Source organism: Ctenocephalides felis, unplaced genomic scaffold (assembly GCF_003426905.1).
Source record: "Ctenocephalides felis isolate EL2017-DRISC unplaced genomic scaffold, ASM342690v1 CF-g0.4_SCAFFOLD_03571, whole genome shotgun sequence".
Lineage (NCBI taxonomy): Eukaryota > Metazoa > Arthropoda > Insecta > Siphonaptera > Pulicidae > Ctenocephalides > Ctenocephalides felis.
In genome coordinates, this window is record NW_020539725.1 from 44896123 (window position 1) to 44916300 (window position 20178).

General features: G+C 27.6%; 2 protein-coding genes across 3 annotated transcripts in view; one reads left to right on the top strand and one right to left on the bottom strand.

Moving 5' to 3' along the window:
• LOC113385461 (homeotic protein female sterile-like) overlaps positions 1-20178 on the top strand; it is a 70377-nt gene that overhangs the window by 5361 nt on the left and 44838 nt on the right. The gene's annotated exons all lie outside the window — the stretch shown is intronic.
• LOC113385463 (homeotic protein female sterile-like) lies at positions 598-19915 on the bottom strand. Its single transcript, XM_026623315.1, is given in 18 exon segments — positions 598-823; positions 1105-1230; positions 5021-5035; positions 5038-5190; positions 5479-5703; positions 6081-6242; positions 6747-6945; positions 7397-7541; positions 7886-8133; positions 8329-8502; positions 8622-8872; positions 9594-9701; positions 9829-10024; positions 10439-10633; positions 10935-11092; positions 11382-11700; positions 18001-18128; positions 19895-19915. Coding segments are annotated over 16 exon segments (2577 nt in total). The 5' UTR covers positions 11467-11700; positions 18001-18128; positions 19895-19915; the 3' UTR covers positions 598-686.

The following is a 20178-nucleotide window of genomic DNA, read 5'->3' on the forward strand; positions in this document are numbered from 1 at the left end:
TTTTATAAAAAATCATTAATGATGCACTTATAGCAGATTCTAGAAGCACTTAAAAAACTGACATATAAAATGAACGATCAAGAAATCTAATATTGCAGTCACAGTGTACATATTTAAATAAATAAAGTATAGAAAAACGCAATAAATCATACTATTAAAATGCTTGAAAGAAAAAGAGAAAGAAATACAATATAATATTTCATTTCACTTGTTTGATCTGTATGAAAAAGTTTGCAGTTATTTATTTCTATCCCCTTTAGAAAATCCATGTGTTGATGACACATGCATGAGCATATCACGGTTTTGCAATGCATTGTGAGAATATACAAAATCGAAATTAGTCACATCTTTATGTGTATGTATACATGAATTATTCATTGTTCACAAAACAGTAGTTTTGTCTAATTAAATCTAAAAAAGAAAGTTCTAAAGCTTAATATATTTATTTATACATTATAAATATCAATTAACAGTCAATAAGAAGTGGTGAACAGATCACACATTTATACACTCATTAACATGTATATATTTCCAAATATACACATACACATAAATATATACACAAACAATCAGAAAGTTTGTGATACGTTTGCTCTTTACTACAAAGTGTAGTAGTAGCCATACAAATAACTTTTTTTAAAGACCTTGTTTCGAACGAATCGCGTTTTGCATTATTGTTGTTGTGGCTAACCTGCTTCGCTATCGGAAGAGTCTGAAGAACTCGAATCTGATGAACTGGACGACATTGAACTGTCCGATGAAGAACTGCTTGAAGACAGTCGTCCAGCAGCCGAGGGGACGGCATCAGCTTTACCGGTTTCGTCTGTTGGGTTAAAAATATTGTATGTATTAGCAGTTAATGAGAAAAGAGGTTGATGCAAAATTAAAAATGCACCACTACAAAATGTCAAGAAAATTTGCATTTAATCATGAATAAATTCATATCTAAAAAAAATTGTATAATAAAAATAGAACAGATTTTAGAATGAAAAATTATTCCCTTGGATTAGTATATGATCGATATATTATTACCGCGACTCAACATATGATCATTATAGCAAATACGTATCGATGTAATTTGAAAATAAAATGTAATATAAGCACCTTTTCCTTTTTTGTTTTGTTTCTTGGCAGTTCCAAGTTGACCAGTTACATCCTGAAGTCTTTTTTCTAACTCTTGTTTTTTCTCAGCCATTTGTTCATCTTTTGATTTTCCAGACACCTTCTTGTCTGAAAAAAAAAACGAAAACAATTACTAACAATTATTATAAATTTAAAAGTAATAAGCAATCACTCAGAAAGCTTAACAAAACCATAAATAAGAAAAGCAAAAAAATAATTTCACATGCAACTTAACTTATTGTAGACGTAAATGTACTCAGATCAATTACGAAATGCTTCGAAAATATATTGCAAAATATTGATGAACTAATGTAATGTTGTAGCACCGCACAATTCCATAAACAATCAGGCGTCAATGAATAAACTTATTAAACAAGTTATGTTTAAATAAACAACTGATTAAACACAATAACGATTATGAAACAACGTTTTCATGCAAAAATGAAAACATTAACTATGCAAGATATCTTTAATTTAGCATAACATGGTAAAGCTCGATCTCATTTTCGATTCATACAAAATAAAGACAAACAATACGAATCAATATAACATATGCCAAAATCGTAATATTTGTTTACATAATAAAAATATAGAAATCATTCATTCATAGAATAAAAATATTTTGAATTTTTGAAAACGAAATTATGGAAAGCAGCAAATGTTATTAACAAAATAACACGCGCGGATATTATTCTATTATTATATTTAACAAAGAAAAAAAAATAACAGTCGCATATTAATTCGAGTCGAGAAAAAAAAAATCATGAACGTTTTTTTCTATAATCATAGATAGAGGGTTATTTCGTACATTCATCGGATTTTGATAAGTTGCTTACGAATTTAGTTCCAACTCAAATGAAAAAAACCAAGAAATATAGACAATATTTACAACTTTAATTTTTAATAGTATAGAATTTAGGTTACATAAGATGTTTGAAATTGTTTCAAAAATATTTTACAATAATGTAAGTCTACTCTTACAATATACATCTGCCTGAGTTAGTTATCAAAACGCAAAAAAACCCCAATTAAACGCCCCATAGAAAGATTATTTTCAAAGATTCCGTTATAGTTTTTAGAAAAGTGCTATATAATATTACTGAATTTTAAGCAGTTATATTTAAAATTGGGAAGAGGAGAAATATCAAACAAAATATGGAGAAAAAACTAAATTGAATTGATTGTATAAAAAAAGAAGGAAAGATCATATGGCTTCTGGTTCAAGTCTGTTTTAAATGGATAAATATTAATGTAGATAATTTGGATGTGATGTTAATTAATTCGTAAGGATTATTCAATTGGTTACCTTTACCATCAAGTGTAAGGATAACAAAAACGTTAATAATTTTCATATTTAAATCTTTATTTAATAAATTCTACGTATTTATAATAAGTATATTACATTATAAAATATATTAATTTATAGTAGTAATTTGCTTTAAAAGAATATTTAATAACTAGAGAAATAATATTACAATTTTAATGCTAAGATTATACACTAGTAGATTCAGTCATTTTTCATCTTATTGGAAATTTTTGAGTCTCAGGGTAATTAAAATCTTATTTAATAAATGATTTTGCTTCTAGAGTGTAACTGCCTCACGTAAAACAACGTCATTTTGTTTGTGTTTTATCTTTATAATAAAATATAAATGCAATTGTATGATAAAATAATCCAAAATAGGATAACTGTAATTATTAACTTCTGAAATGAGACAGACGAATTTAGTAAAAATCATATAAAAGTATACATGTTCCCAATCACCTAAAAACAATTAAAGACTAGTTATTATCACAGGATTTGATATGTCCAGAAATGATTATTTCAATAGTTACCTAAATTAACAAGATTAAACAATTGATGAATTAACTCAGATATTGAATGTTGCTAGAGTATTTTAAACAGACTAAAGTTGAATTTATTATTACCTTTATACGTTTTCCTAGACATTTCGACAATACATCATATAATGAAATTAAACGATTGTTACCTCAAGCCATATGATAATGCCTCTCATCTTAACTAAAAATCCAACACCTATGAGAATTCTGACAAACACATGTTGGAAAGCTTTTGCAAAAGCATATTTATGCTGAAAGCACAAGTTTTAAAACATTTGACGTAGCACTAGCGGTTCAATTCCGCACGCTTGACAGAATTAACTCATGTATTAGATCAGATTCTTAAGATATGACTAAAAGTAAATTTTAAGTGATACATGTGCTCCGACATTATCTCCTCTTCTCAATTGAGACCCGCTTTAAGTTCAAATAATGGGACAAACACATTCAAGTAACAACAAAATCAACCATCCTAAATAAAAATCTAATAAAAATAAATTGAGAAAGATTGTAAATACTAGATAAAATAGTCAACAAAATAATATCAAAAAGAATCAATAAGAAATAAAAAAAATACTGCATAACTTCTGTAAACCTATATCAGTTAATATATATATATATATATATATATATATATATATATATATATATAAATATCACAAATATACCACACCAAATATAACTACCATGCTTAGTATAGTGATTAGTTCCAATGACCTACGCTCGGTCACGATCACACTAAGTAAACACATGTTTTCGAACTAATTTAAATGTTGCGATAGATCTTTTTAAATTAAAGGTTTGTTAATATTACTAGTTCGGATAGTTATTCACAAATTTTAAAAATGTTAATATAAACAAAATGATTATTATTACAATTTGGACCATAAAACAAATTAGCGCGTAAAAAATAATGAATGAATAAAGCAAAATTAAACGAATCATAATATCTAATTGACTGCATATAAACAATAAATTAATGACTAATAAATTTAGTGCTAAGAATTGGTTTTATAGATCTATAAAACTAAGTTTAATTTAATTAATAATAAAATTAAGTAGAGCAAAAATAAATTTAAAAATATAATGAATTACGTTTATAAATTTATGATAAAGTATTAAATTTATATATAAAAAGCATTTAGAATATATAAAAATGTGAATCTTTTAAAATAATATATATATATATATATATATATATATATATATATATATATATATATATATATATATATATATGCCGGCAATCAGATCTATAACAATGATGAAAGTTAGAAATGCTAGAGTGTGTTTTGCTTTAATGTCATTATGCTAAAAAATTTAAAGCAAATATATATTGATCTCTATCATAACGAAAAAAATAATTTAAATACATGAATTGGAATAGCTTTTAACATTAAATATTTATTTTACCTTTTCTGTGTGCAACAACAGAATACTTGAGAGTTATACTAATTATATTCTCAAAATATTTTAAAATTATTTCATATTTTATAATTTAGGAATAAAAGTACATGGAGTATACTTTTATAAGATACTTTTGCTGGGACAAATCTATTAACACTATAATGTTAAATGATGATCTTAACGCTTTTAAATTAACAAAATTTCTTGTATATATTGTTTTATATATACAACATTTTCTCATAAAAATGAGAAAATACGCACAAATTATTAAACTTGTTTTCTTAGCTCGCGCGATTTTAATGTATTGAAGCATGCTTAGATTTTAGTGATCTCATCAAGCTCAACAAGCATCAATTTCAAGATGAAAATATAGCATTTCATGTAATATATTCAATTTGTAATTAATATTTGAAAAACCCGTTGACTTTTCATATTTTTGGAAATAATCTCTGATCACACACTCATAGTCCTCTAACTTTCAAACCGCTTTGATAGACATTTTTAATTTATGGAGCAAGTTTCAAAATTATTTATGATATTATGTAAGTGCTTTCAAAGATAATGTGTTAACACTAGTGTGAAGTAATACACACTACTGGTTCACAGTGCAATCGTTGTTTTGACCAGGCGTACAGTTAACGGAACTTACAGTAAGGCTTACGGCTCTTTTACGTAGACATGAAGCGACATAGCTCTCCAACTCTCGAAGCGTCGAAGGCTTCAAGGTCTCAAAATCTATTTCTATTTCATCAGGATTTGAATCTCTAAGGCTTGGCTCACGTGATTGAATGATGTGTACCACTCTTCCTAACTTGTCCCCTGCAAAAACAAATAATATTTATTTTTTTAGTAAATTTCTTAAGATGATAGATAATTTTTAACTTATCTCTATCAAAGATTCACAAACACCTATTAGAGGAATAAAAAAATAAAATTAAACATAAATTAAAGTTGGTTAACAGTTATACTACAGTTTTTTTTATTTTGAAGACAATATAATAAACAAAAGACTAACAAACCTAATTCTTTAGGTTTCAGAAATAAATTGATGGAAATAAATTATGTATTTAAAATACTTTAATGTGAAGAATAATATAATAATCAAACCTGGCAATTTATTAATATCCAATGACAATTGTCGTTTCTCGTCGTAAGACATTGGTTTGGCCGTATCTTCTTCTTCCGATTCAAAGTCCAATGGTGCTTGTGCAGCCATACCCTTCTTTTTATTGGCTGCATTCGCTCCACTGCCTGCGGGACGACCGCTGCTTGCCTTCGGCCTCTTACCCGCGGCGCCACCTGTTGCACCAGCCTTAGGGCCGCGCGTGCCAGCTGAAAAATCATCCATATAAATATTTACTGCACATATTGATAATTAACAAATCTTCATACTAGAATTAATAAACTGTCATTACACCGTCATCAACCCATGTAAAAAGAATATATAAAAAAGATACTTAGTGATAATGTTGTACAAGCAAAACAGAAATGAGGATAAAAAAGTTGAGGAAAAAGCAAATCAAAATGAAAAACATTTTCAAGCATTACAACAATGGTTTATGGTTATGAGAACATGTAAAACCAAAATAATTATATAAAATAATATGAAGCATCAAGCACAACATGAAATGCATTTTGATTTAGAGGTAGGATAATATAGAACTAAAAATGCAATAGTGGTAATTAATGGGAATGAGAATAATTAGCACCTTTGGGTCCTTTAGGCCCTTTTGCGATTGGCGTGGAGCTAGTGGTAGCTGCCGTGTGATGCAGTGCAGATTTCTGATTATGATGAATGGTTGAATGCCCGTGTATATCACCGGGAATCTTCACATCTCCTGCACCCATCGCCACATTTGCTATACTAGCCCCTGCAAACAAATCACCCGATTTTAAACTATTAATTTAATGATTTTAAAATTACTGTTCTGGCCCATTTGAATATTATTAGGACAACCAAATAAATAGCTCAGCACACATTTTGATCCACTATTGCATTTTTAAAACCATATTACAATATATTTTGATTACGAGATTACGCATAAATGAATACATGTAGTGATTATATATATTATGTTAAATTAAATGAATGACAACATGCTATTAAAATAATTACATAAAAGGATTCTACAAAAGCAAGAAAGTTTGTAAAAAATTAATTAACCACATAATTCAAAATTGCTATCAGCATATAACTAGAGAAAAAAAAACTTCCTAAAATTATTTTTAGTTATGATAGCTTTCTTAATGATTAATCTTTAAGACTTCAAAAAATAATGAGAAGAAAATTCTTGAATGATAAAATAAAGATAATTCTAAAATCAAATAAATTTAAAAATCAAACAATTACATGTTAATATTATAAAATTATTTACCTATACTATCTGTGACCGAATTTTGTTTCGACAAATGAGATTGGGCCATGGCCATGGATTTTCCAGTTGCACTAACATTTGGTATAGCACCAGGTTTCTTTTTGTCTTTCATTTTTTTCTTGGACTTCTTTTTGGAACCTGATGCCTCAACCAACTTTCTCATTTTCTCCTGCATTGCCAACAGTTCTTGTTCCAGCACCTTCAATTGAATGAAATATCTCATTTATTTATCTTGTTTACTGAGACTTGTTTAGCACAAATATAATATTTGACAATATAAAGATAAATGATCAAAGAAATATGCTAAAATTTGCAAAAATAAATATTAATTGAGATTGATAAATTAAGATTGATTACAAATAAAATTTAATCTCTATTAATTATTAATTATGGCTATTGATCTCTGAAATAAAAGCAAAAAAAGTATACAGATCTGCCAAAAATGCATAATGTTGATATTGCATATGCACATATAGACTTGACAAAAAAAAAAAAACTAATATACAGTATGAAAAATTACATGGCACAAATATAAAAAGTTAGGTGTATTATGTATATACTAATGTAATAATACTAATATAATTTATGAGAAATTTTAAACAAAATAAAACAGAATTTGTCTATAGAAACTAGAATATAGTTTGTATCACCTTTAATTTAGAATTCCTCTCTTCTTCTGTATCATCACTATCACTTGAGCTTTCACTATCACTACCAGAACTACTACCCGATGAATCTTTATCCATGCCAGTTAGGCCCATATGACCAAGTGGCTCGTCAGGAATTTTAGAGAATCTAAAAAAAAAATTATATTAATTTAATTTATAGAACAATATATAATACAACTAAAATATATCATGACCATTCCATTTGGGGAAATAAATATTGAAATAAATAAATAAAAAATAAATGAATGATCATCAATCAAGACTTAACATATAAAATAATAAAGCATTTTGTAAAAAAAAATCTACTTTTTCTCGGTTAAAACTTTTTTCTTCTATTTTCCTCAGCTAAAATACTTCTTTTCTATTTTCTTTTTATATATACATATTCTTTTTTATTGTCATAGTCATATAGATTTCAAAAGCAGGTTCCAATATGAATATAAATAAGATAACTGATTTCTTCAGAAATACCTGTTCTCAAAAATATCTTGCAATTTTTTTGCCATAGTTACTACATCATGGTCAGGTGGATTGTATCGATAACAATTTGTAAATATCAATCTAACATCTGCAGCGAAATCAGCAGCTGTTCTATATTCTCTATTATCCATTTTTTGTTTTACTGTCCCTAGATCCATTGGCTTAGTAATAATTGTATGATAATCATGCAGACCTAACATGACTGCATCCACAGGCTTATAGAAAGGCCATGCACAACTCTGTAAATTTTAGATTTATATTGAGCAATATTTGTATAAATTTAGTGAAGGAACCTATTCAGAATATTATTTCAATTAACAAGTCTTTAGATTAAAAGTAATGTTCTTTGACAACCTTATAAATTATAAAATAAAACATTACTGAAAAGTCATACTTTATCCTATGTAAATGAGGTAACCCTATTTTAGACATACCGAATGTTTTTTAGAGAACAGTTCTTTCAAAATTTCATTGCAAGACTTGAGAGAATCAGATAATTTTTCCTTCATTTTTTGTTGACCTAGGACTGCTTGTTGACTAGCAGACATGATTGGCATCACAGTAGCTTGATGAAATGGTACCAAACCATCCTGCTCCGGTCGTGATGGCTAAAAAAAAACAATTTAGGTTAACATTATTTATATACTCATTATTTTAGAAAACAAATCAATGCAATGTGAAACAACAATGTAATGTAAATCAAATATAAACTATATCATATATCAACCTTTTTAATTTGCCGACCACTTTCCCGCCTAGTGGATATTTTGGCGCTTTTAGATTCCATGGGACTTGCGTAATGAGCATCATAAGCTGTTGCGGTTGGAGTTGTTGTATCTGCTTTTCTTTTGACGCCTTTCTTAACTTTGGCAGGTGCTTGAGGTGGTAAAACTGGAGACGCTACTACGTCTGCCAATGGGTTATTTAAAGGCTGGGATGGAACATGAAAACTTAAAGGATCTGTTAACGGTGAAACCCCTAAAAATAAAAATTTGTAACATAAAAACTTACTTCATATAATAGTCTCCTTATACTAAGATCAAACAATGTGTTATTTTAATGAGTTCATTTACTATTATGTAATTAAAAGATTATTAAAAATAGTGATAGATGCAAGAAAAAATTAATAAACAATCATCTAAATTTAAGATACTCAAATGAATTTGACATTTTGATAAAAAATTTGAAGATATTAGAATTTATGATATATATAAAAATAAGTATTATTTTATAATATTTAAGAATAGTACTTGCCTAACACCGAACATATTTCCAAAACATTGTTACTAATCATGATTGTATTTCATTAGACATACAATAAAATAATTCTTGAATAATGATATATATTAGCTTATTGATGATTTTGTTTTTAACATACTGAGACAACATATGAAAAACAAGTGAAATATGTTTTTATATTCTATAATTATTAATATATATTTCATATTATGTATCTAACTAAAAAATTCTAAAAATATAATGTGAAGATTATATAAAATATAAGACAGAAAGAATTGTCACCGAAATTAAATGCACATTCATAAAAAAAACTTACTCAAATCAATTCTCACATTAGTGAAACTGTAAATTGAATAAAGAGAGTGTTCTCACAAATTTTCTTTTGAGATAAAAAAATGCATACTAATGCCTAGAGAAAAACTAACTATTACAGCTACTATGAAATTAACTAAGAACTAACCTTGAGCAGAGACGGATGATACAGAATTATGCGCTATAGAATTTGATGCAGGTATTGCGGTTGTTGTCGTATTTGTGCTGCCAGGTACTGAGTGAGGTGCACCAGTACCTATTGATAAAATAAATGATCACATATGCAATAAAAACATCATGTGCAATCAAAATTATGGCAATTGAATGACATTATATTTTAAAATAATATTCAAACTAATTAAATTTGAAGATAAAATATCTACCTATAGCAGGTATTGCTGGAATAGGAATGGCATTCGGTACACTAGATGATACTGTTGAGCCAAGAGATGAGGACGGTCTTCCTCTGACACTACCAACCAGAGTTCCTGGAGGAGCTAAGGATCTAGGTTTCTTTTTCTTTGCTCCTTTTTGTGTAGGTGCGTCTACTTCAATTTCATCCTTAGGCATTACAGCAACCTAATAACAATTTAATTATATAAGAAATTTTTCTAGTTTTGAATATAATTTTAATTTGAAATTCTAACGATTTAAAATAGAGCCAATTAATGTTTTACAAATAGGGTGTGTATGTATGTGTTGAAAATCATACTGATTAGTTTTTATTTTTACATAGTCCAGGCCGTTTCTTGGCATATCAATGTGAAAAATGTTTTGACCATTTTGATTAAATTTTTTTTATAAAAATTCATTGAGGTTCAAATGAATGAAAATACAGCACGTGTGTTCAAAGTGTGTGTTCATGTAATTGAATAGCTGAGTGCTTACGAGGGCACATTAATATACAATATCATTTATTATTTATACGTATCAGGAAGTTCAGGCATCTCTTAAAGCAAGATGCCATTTACACCAAGTTTTGATTTCAGTTACCTTAGTCAAAAATAATTTTTCCAATGTCTGAGCCATAACAACTACGTCTTCACCAGGTTTATTATATACATAGCAGTTTGTAAACATTGTATTGAAATCTTGTATACATTCTTTTCCTGACCAGTAATAGTTGTGCTCTAATCGTTTCTTTATTGTTCCCAAATCCATAGGTTGTTTGATAATTTTATGGTAATCCTTAAAAGAAACAAGATCAAATGTCAATAATTATAATTTCTATGTTAAAAGTTTTTGTAGAACTAATACCAGAACAATTATTGCCTTAAACAAAAATCGAAGTGTTTTAAAAATGCAATAATGAGCAGTTGACACAGTTTAGATACTTTGATTACAGTTACATGAAGATCTTCAAGGTTTAATCAATATTTTTATCAATCATATCAGATTTTTGGTATGATTGTTAAAAACGTGATCAATATTATATTAAACAACAAATATTTTATTCTAATTAAGCATTATTCTGATACTTTGAACTTACAGGCAAATTTAATTCGGCCGCATCGACAGGTTGTCGAAACGGCCAAGCAAATCCGTGTTTCCATACAGCTTTTAAAACCGTTTTTTGAAGATATTGTAATTGATTGGTGACACGGCCGGGTCTGTCAGGAGGTGGCAAAACTGGAGGTTGAACAATACCTTAAGGAACAAAATAATTTAATTAGAATGCATAGAAAAACTAATTTATGTGTAAAAATTAAGCCTTATTTTAAATTTTCATCGGAATTTTAATACTTAAATATTATATTTTTAAATGTCTATATCCAAATATAATAAATATTTGAATGAAAAGTAGTGGTTTACTCACTAGTAATGGATAAAAATGTTTTATGTCCAAGTAATAATGATAAAGACATCAGAATTTGAATTAAATAAGTTTTATAAGTTTCTGTTACAACTATTATTATTATTTACTAAAAGTCCTCACCATTGACAGGTTCTAAAGTGTTTGTGCCGGTTGTGTCGGAGGAAGCACGATTTGGTGCCGCCGCACCGCCATCCTTGTTTTCCATGACGGCAGATATCGAATTGAATTGGGGTAACGGTGAAGAAGAATCTATCGGTAATAATAGTGCCGAATCCAAATCGACTTTAGTTTGTGCGGTGTTATTGCTGATGTGGGGCGATAGACTAGGAAATGAAAGATCTAAAGGAGATACTTGGTTCACCGCGATATCCTCGACGATTTGAGTTTTTGTTGTTTGAAGATTATGTTGTTTGATGTTGGTTACTTCTTGAAGTACGGGCTGTAAAAATGAGAACAAGAATTATATAAAAATGATATAACAAACAAATAAAATATTTCAAAATTCTTTTTTTAAAAAAACTCAATCCTGAAGTAATGGAAATTGATTTATATAAGATTTTTTTATTAAAAAATAATAGATTTAATTTTCAGGATTGATCCTTCATCGACAGTTATTAATGAATATTATAATGGGTTATCAGTTCCCAAAGCTTATCAAAATTCAATTACCAATGCCATCTTATTATTAGGCAACTATTGTGGCTGTCTATCTTATAGATGTTTACATAGTCCAGTCATTTAAGCTCAAATGAAGTAAGAATCTCGGAACTCGAGATACCCAGCTGTAAGTCAGTAAATATTTGCGAATTGACACTAAAAAGTTGTCTCAAAATCTACATATGGTAGGTACACTCTACCATATGTAGGTTTTGAGACAACTTTTTAGTGTCAATATACAAGTATTTACAGACTTACAGCTGATTATCTCGAATTCCGAGGTGAACTTACTACAAGGACTTGACGCATTTAGTTTCTTCAAGTCTGAACAAAATTAATATACACATCTTTCGCCGTGATTAATTATATAAGGATTATTATATATTTTATTCATTTTAACAAAATATTTATCTTTAATTATTAATTGATATTGTAGGAGCGTTCTTCATCAATTTAAAAATCTTAAGAACTCATAATTTACATCTCTGAATAAAAAAAACGTACTCATTTTTGTCCAGATAATTGGGGCACTTTCGCGCTCGTGCTACTGTTAAATTTCTCGTGCCGCAGTTAAGTATCGTAAAAAAGTCAGTATATAAATGTATCAATAATGTCATTTTCATTATGTAGACCGATTTACACATTTCCATCAATTTACATCATATAAGTACATTATGAAAGTCGCTTCGATGGTAAATGACTTAAGTTTCACTTTAATAACAATATTGAGATTTATATTTAATAAAAATCAAGATACAAAGCACTGGCTAAAAGTCGGGTCACAATTATGAAATCATATAACTTTCAAAGTTAGTACCATATTTTAAAAATGTGTTAATTTAAGTTCAATAAAAAAAAGTTTAAAACAATGAAGTAAAGGCTATTATTTTCATATAGATGTAAAAATATGAAAATATAATAAAACTTCGTATTTGTATTTAGTACTCATTATAGATAGTGAAATGCTGCTCATTTCAAATTGGGCTAGTGATAATTGCAATTGGTGTTACTAAATATTTCGAATTGTTTATATTGCTGGAATAAGCAAAATCACAAATTTTTAAATGTGTAATTAACAGCAACATATATGTAGTTATGCAACAATGTTGTGCTAAATATTAAGAACCTATCAAGCAAAAAAAATATTTTCCAACGCCCGCAAATATTAAATTGCTGACGTACGATTATTGTCTTCTCAAGAATGTTTTTTTTTCTGATAAATAGAACATAATATTTTCGAACACATCAAAGAGTGATCACTCGGTGTTTTTATACTTACAAACATATTTTCGGTACTATTATCCACTGTTTGCATAATTCTTTCGTAATTTAGTCTAACGCTACCGTCTTCAAGAAAGAGTTGAGACATTTTTACAAAATCACGAAATTGGAATTTACGTATAACGTATAATCAATATCAAGCGTTATTTTGTTAGTTGATTATAACGACTACTAAGATACCTACCAAATGTTGAAATATTTTATATCATTATTCGAAATTACTTAAATTATTCAATACCCATGGAATTTTCAAAAATAATCAACTTTTGAAGTTAATTATTTCAAGTTGTATCTCGCATAATATTTTTGGAAATTGTATCTCCATATATTCAAAAATATTTTTTCCCCGTCATGTTAACTTGATTTGAGTTGATCAACCGATGCCACTTTGATACTTGCATAAATTTTGTTTGCGCTGATTATGATAATCGAATGCATTTAGAAAACAATTAGCAAAGCCTTGCAGTCATTAAAAATAATAAAATAAATATTTAAAATATATTATATAACGTAGGTGTCATAATTAGAAAATGGCCAATGTACCACAATACAATGTCAATAATTAATAAAAAAAACATGCATTTTAGTAAGTAATTTGCACCGAATGTTCCTGAACATTATTTTAAATCGAAACTTAAATTGCATTTTAAAACTTCTAATTTAATGGTTGAACAAACAGCTGCTTCAATCGTTTTTTTCTACATGTTACGATTATTATACAAAAAGTATAAAATTAATAATTATTTTAATTAACAATAAAATAAAATAAATCTTTGAAAATTTTGAAAAATATATAAAATCAACATATTTGGTCAAGTTTTCGGAAAATAAATTTTCATGAAATTTGATTGTTAGAAATATTCGCAGTATATTAAATTAAATTTAATATTATGAACTAATTACATTAATGCATTAAACATGCCACATAAAATATATTCTTGTTAAACATTAACTTAAAATAATTATGATAAATGTACTAAAATAAAACAACAATGCAAAATGGTACGATAATTTATTCAATTTAATTCGATATTAAAATTGATTTTGATAATAAACATGAGTTAGATAAAAGCATAATATATTTTGAATATTTTATTTTATAATATTGGATAAAAAGCTTGGTAAATTCCCGTATCTCTTGAATCGCCTACTTCTGTCACCGTAAAAATATAGTGGAAACTTTCATTTCATGCATGCGAAAATATAGTTCACACTCTAGAAGTTAAATTTCGGAATAATAATAGCAACGAATAAGATGATTGGGTACATGCTAAAATATTAAACACAAATTTACTAAAATTCAAATATATATCTATAAACATTATTCCACAGATTTACAATCGCTGTTCATTTGAAAAGCAAGAGCGTAACATAGGACAGAATTACAAAGAAAGAGACATGATGCACAAATAGGTGAAATGGTGAAATGTATCTAACACTACGATATTAATAATACGTTACGCGTAAAACTAGAGTTGGTACGCGCAGACATTACACAGTCAGCTCTTGAACTAGATTTAAGGGGGTTGTTCTTTTTTTTTACAAAAAATGCAATGTATTTGTTTTTATTTTTCTCGATATGTATTTAATTTAAATTTAATTTAAATGTATTATCATAGAGACATGCGGTTTTTTTTAAACAAAAATTACAAAATCATAGAATATTACGAAATTATCTTCTTTTTTATTTTCGCCGTCATTTTTTAACCAGGGGGCGCCAAAGTCGGCCTTGCAAAATCGATCTCTTTTGCGGTGCCACAGATAAATCCGTTGCGCATCGCCCGAAACAAAAAAAAAAAGAAACTACGTTGAAGAAGAAGTTTGAATCCAGTCTCCCTACCAAAATGAAAGAAATAAAGCAAGAAGGAAAAAATGGCAGCTATTTTTAAAAAAAAGTGTTAAGAAAGGCCTTGTTATTGGGGCGAAAAGCTTCGCAAAAGTTTTTTGCGTCATGTTATCAAGTTGTTTGAGGTAGGGGGACTAGGTATTGCAGTGGTGAACAAATTAAAAAAAAAAATGCAAGTCGATCCGACTTGTAGTTTTTTTTTTAATTGGGGCACCGCATTGAAATAAGTCATTTTGCGAAAAACGTATTTAATGTTTTTAATATAATGTACAAAATACACCATTGAATTTAATGTACTAAATACACCATGGTGTTCAAAGATGGACATCATTAAAAAGGTCATGTGCATGAGGTATCATAATGAAAAAGAGAGCAGCTGGCATACAATAGCTCGCGGAGCGATGAAAAAAACGGTTTCAGAGGATCATACATATAGATATATATATATATCTATAACTTCGTCAAAAAAATAGATATTGAGATGATTTTTTTTAATAATTCTAAGGTTTTTAGCTTTCATAATATCAAAAAATCTCCAAATCGAAAAAAAATAAATAAAAATCGAACAACCCCCTTAACTCATTGTATAATTATTTGTAAAAAAAAAACAAACAAATAAAGCTAAACGATCAGAATCCAAGGGTTTAACAAAGCTATTGAGTGTCATTTTTCCAACAGTTTGTAATTAATTATTTTGTATATAATGTATTATAATTTCTTCGCACAGTAAACTATGATTGACGAATAGACTCGTCATAGTGAAGTGGCAAAATCTTTTGTATTGACGAGTATATTCGTCATGTGTATAAATCTTTAACGATTTGCAATTTAGATTACAATTTTTAGAAAGAAAAAAAATGTATCCTCGACATTCAAGATATGTATCTAGAATAATAGGTTGTCAAATATCTCCCTTCCGCCTTTTTGTATTATAAACCAAGAGCAAAAAAGCGGAAGGGAGATATTTGACAGCCTATTATTTTGAGGCCATGTCGGTATAAATAAATAGTTGTAAGTCGCATTTTATCTCAAAAACAATATTTTACCTCGATTCTCTTTCAATACTGTGCGCATCGTTCGATGAGTGCGCCACAGTTAACTGGATAAATATAGTACTAACAATAAACATTTTATTACATGATAAATTTTTCTTGGCTGTGGAACATAATTGATCAAACAATAATCCGAATGACCCTTTTCAAAAATGCTATAAAAATGTTAAGCAATAATTTTTCATAATTCTATTAATTCAAAATACTTTTTGTAAGCCTATTTTGAAAAATCATTTATAAATTTATTTCTACTATCATGGTACTATGAAAATATGCAAATTATAAAAAAAATCTAAATCTTTTGGATAGAAAGATGAAGATAAGGTGTTTTTAGAAATAGGTAGACCAAACAAAATGCATTTTTATAATAGATAAAGCGAAATAGCATTATATTTGACAAAATGCAGAGAAAATAAAATTGATGATTTGAAATACAGCCTAAGGCCGTATTTTCATTTTATTGAATCGAGTTTGTGCAATTATAATGAATATTATAGGGGGGGGGGGTGGTAGTAGCCTGCTCTTTAGAGGCTTAAAAAAGCGATTTTTTTTGGTAAAATTGTCTTCCAAAACTAGCCAAGAATATATTCCTAAATTTTCAGAAACAAATTCATATTATTTTTGGAATTACAGAAGAAATGGTGAGCATCAAGCATGTATATAAGCGGAACGAAAACTTCGACGCGCGATTTCTCGGTTTTGAATTTTTTCAATTCTTCCTAATTGGCGGGAAAGATAGGAAAAAAACTAAACGTCCTATCGAAACGAGATAAAATTCTTTGTATTCAGGATTAAATTCTATTCTAGTTGAACCTAAAAAAAACTTATAAAAGAAAAAAGTTATAATTAACCCACTTTTTAAACAATCTACAGTGAACTTTTGTATCAAAAAACATGATTTTTTATTCAAGTTGTGAAAAATTGGATTTTTTTTTCATTTTTTCTGGATTTTTTAGGTTCAACTAGAATCTATACTATTGTAAATATATATTTGTTTTGATTTTTTGTTTCAGATGGAAATTGACCTGCATCTTTCCTGCCAAATGGCATTTTTTCAAAATGCTATAAGAATAATTTTTCATAATCCTATTAATTCAAAATATTTTTGGTAAGCCTATTTTAAAAAATCATTCATATTTTTATTTCTACTACGACGTATATACATAGTACCGGCAAAATGCCTGTACCCGGCACATTTTGACATATATTTTAATGAAAAAAATTAAGAAGAATATTGAAATATATAACAATAAAACCTGATTAAATATTTATTTCCTTCCCTAAAAATCCCTCAATTGTTTTCATCTATAGCCCATTCAATTGGCATTTACTAGCATTATAATTTTTTTGTAATCATTCCAAAACACTTTCGAATACCTATAAATGCAATAATACTTATAGTCTATGCAGGCAAATATCAAACTATATAATATTTAGATGTATAAAAATATTGAAATTTAAAAAAAAAGTGAAACAGACTCAATAATGTAATCCATGTAGCATTGCATGTAAAAAGTTCTTTTTATGCTCAATAACAAATACAATTCAATTAATCATTAACAATCAATTGGTATTCTCAGGACATATATCTGTGTATAGCACAGATATTATTTTACTTTGTTTCTAATTGATTGATTATATAATTAAATATACAATCAACAATATACAACTAATATAATCAAATATAATTTAACCGATTATATTTCTTTTTAATGACAGTAATTCGGAAAATAAGGATGGAAGTAAAAGTTAATTAGTATAATAATATTATTATAAAAAATGCACATGTTTGTTAATACGCATTTAACTATGTAAAGTTTTTCCAATTATTTTAACCATATTTTCATACTTGTAAGTCAAATAATTTGTACTATTCTGTTTACTTAATAAAAAAAATTCTTACCTGTAGCTAAATCAAGTATGAGACTATCGATTCAGTCAGCTCGTAACCAAAAGTAACGCCATTGCACTACAACAACTATTCGTTGTCAGCAGTACTTTGCGTTAAGATATACGGACCCAATAATTGGCCTGTTGATATAAACAAAGCATTATATAGTTTTCACATGGTTATATCAACAATTTAAATATTATCACATTAGTTGTATAATAACAATTTAAAATAATTGTGCATGATTATTAATATCAGTTCATACGTGTGAGAATGCACATGATCTCCAATATATAACTTTATATTTAAATTGCCAGATTTGATATTACAATATAATATAGCTCAAAATATTTCAACAATTGCTTATGCCTAATTCCAAATTCATAATCGACTTTCATACATTAATACGGGTACACGAAAGAAGCTGAATAGGCTTTTTTAGTTATTGCAATAAATTGATAAACCAAATAGATATCTTTAAGAAATTCTTTATCTAAAGAGAATGAATTTACTATAAAAAATGTAAAAAAATATATTTAATTTTAATAACAAAAAAAAAGAATAAGTTCAAAGTACTGTCACAAAATAGAAAACTATCTGGTCAGGTTTTAGCAATAGTATGCTATTTTCTATTTTGTGACAGAACTTTGAACATTTAGCAATAATGTCTTAGAGAAATGACGATATATATTGAAATGTATGTTAAAACATTTGTAGAAAAAAAAATTGTGGATTTATTTATCATCAATAATACACAGGTGTGGAAAAGTATGATGGAATTAATCTCACAAATAAGGTAGGATGAAACTATTTTAAAATCTTATCTTTAGATTGTTTACATTGACATCATTCCATAACGCATTAAATACCTAAATTGTTTTTAAATTAAAAGAAATACTTTTCCAACAGATAAAAACATTAATATAAACATACAAAATATAAGCTTACAGAGCACCACATGACTCAAAGTTATAATCTATCCTTCTCAAACATAGATTTATCAGTAATAAGTAAGATAGTAGTTTTGCTCACTGTTTCAATATTTACGAAGATTATATATATATATTATATATATATATATATATATGTGTGTGTGTGTGTATTTCTGATTTTCAACGTATATGTCAAAGATGCACCATACAACTGTAATTTCTCTACTAAATTTATGCTAGATCTATTAAAATTTTTTGTGTAAGCAATTAATCGTGCAAAGCGAAGATGAATTTGCAAGTAATAATACAATAAAATGGTCAGGAATTTCTTTGCAGAAAAATATTTAAATTGATTTCTACCAAATAAAAAAAATTAGGATTGATTCTAAGTTATGAGGTTCAATTCGATAATGCGATGGTTTGTCAATTATTTGTTGACAATTAAAATAATATAACATTATTTTTCAACATTAAATAGGTAAATATATTTCAATAACATGATTTTTAAAATACATATCTAGACCTTTATACATCTTCAAATTCTTACTCAGATAGCATTTGTTAAGTAATTTCACAATTAAAATTTAATGTGTCTTAGAATATTATACAACAAAACCCATTATTCAAACATTCTTTATTTTTATGGTTGTGTGTACAAATATATGTAAACAAACAAGTTATTAAACAAATTGAAGAAATACTGAAGAAAAATACTTTTTTGTAGTTTTATAGTAAATGAAAGCCGATAAATTGCCACACCCCCCTCCCGTGTGAACAAGTAACTTGAGGTGTAGGAGGCGATGAAGCTATTCTTCCGACCCGTACTAAGTTGACATTTATACAAAAACCAAAACATCACGAAGCTCAAACATGTAAAAACGAACAGTTAGAGACAATTTTGTAAAAATTACACATTTTAAACTAACGAACTTAGAATTTAGCCACTAAATACGATGTTTCAACAAAATAAAGACCTTGGCTTAACCGTCCTTGCATACAATGGATGTTGTAAATTAAAATGTATACCACAAAGGCGGGAATTCATGTCACTTTTCACAATAAAAAATATAAATATGATTTACACATATTTTCCTCTGAAGTAACATTATTATATCTAGAAATACATATAAAGCCCGAGTAATAATTTTCCCCAATATGGCGGGCAATGTAGCATCTCTCTAAAATTGACTTCTAGACGTAAAATATTCGTATTACACATTTATGCGTGCGCCTGTAACCATTATTAAAATAAGAAAAA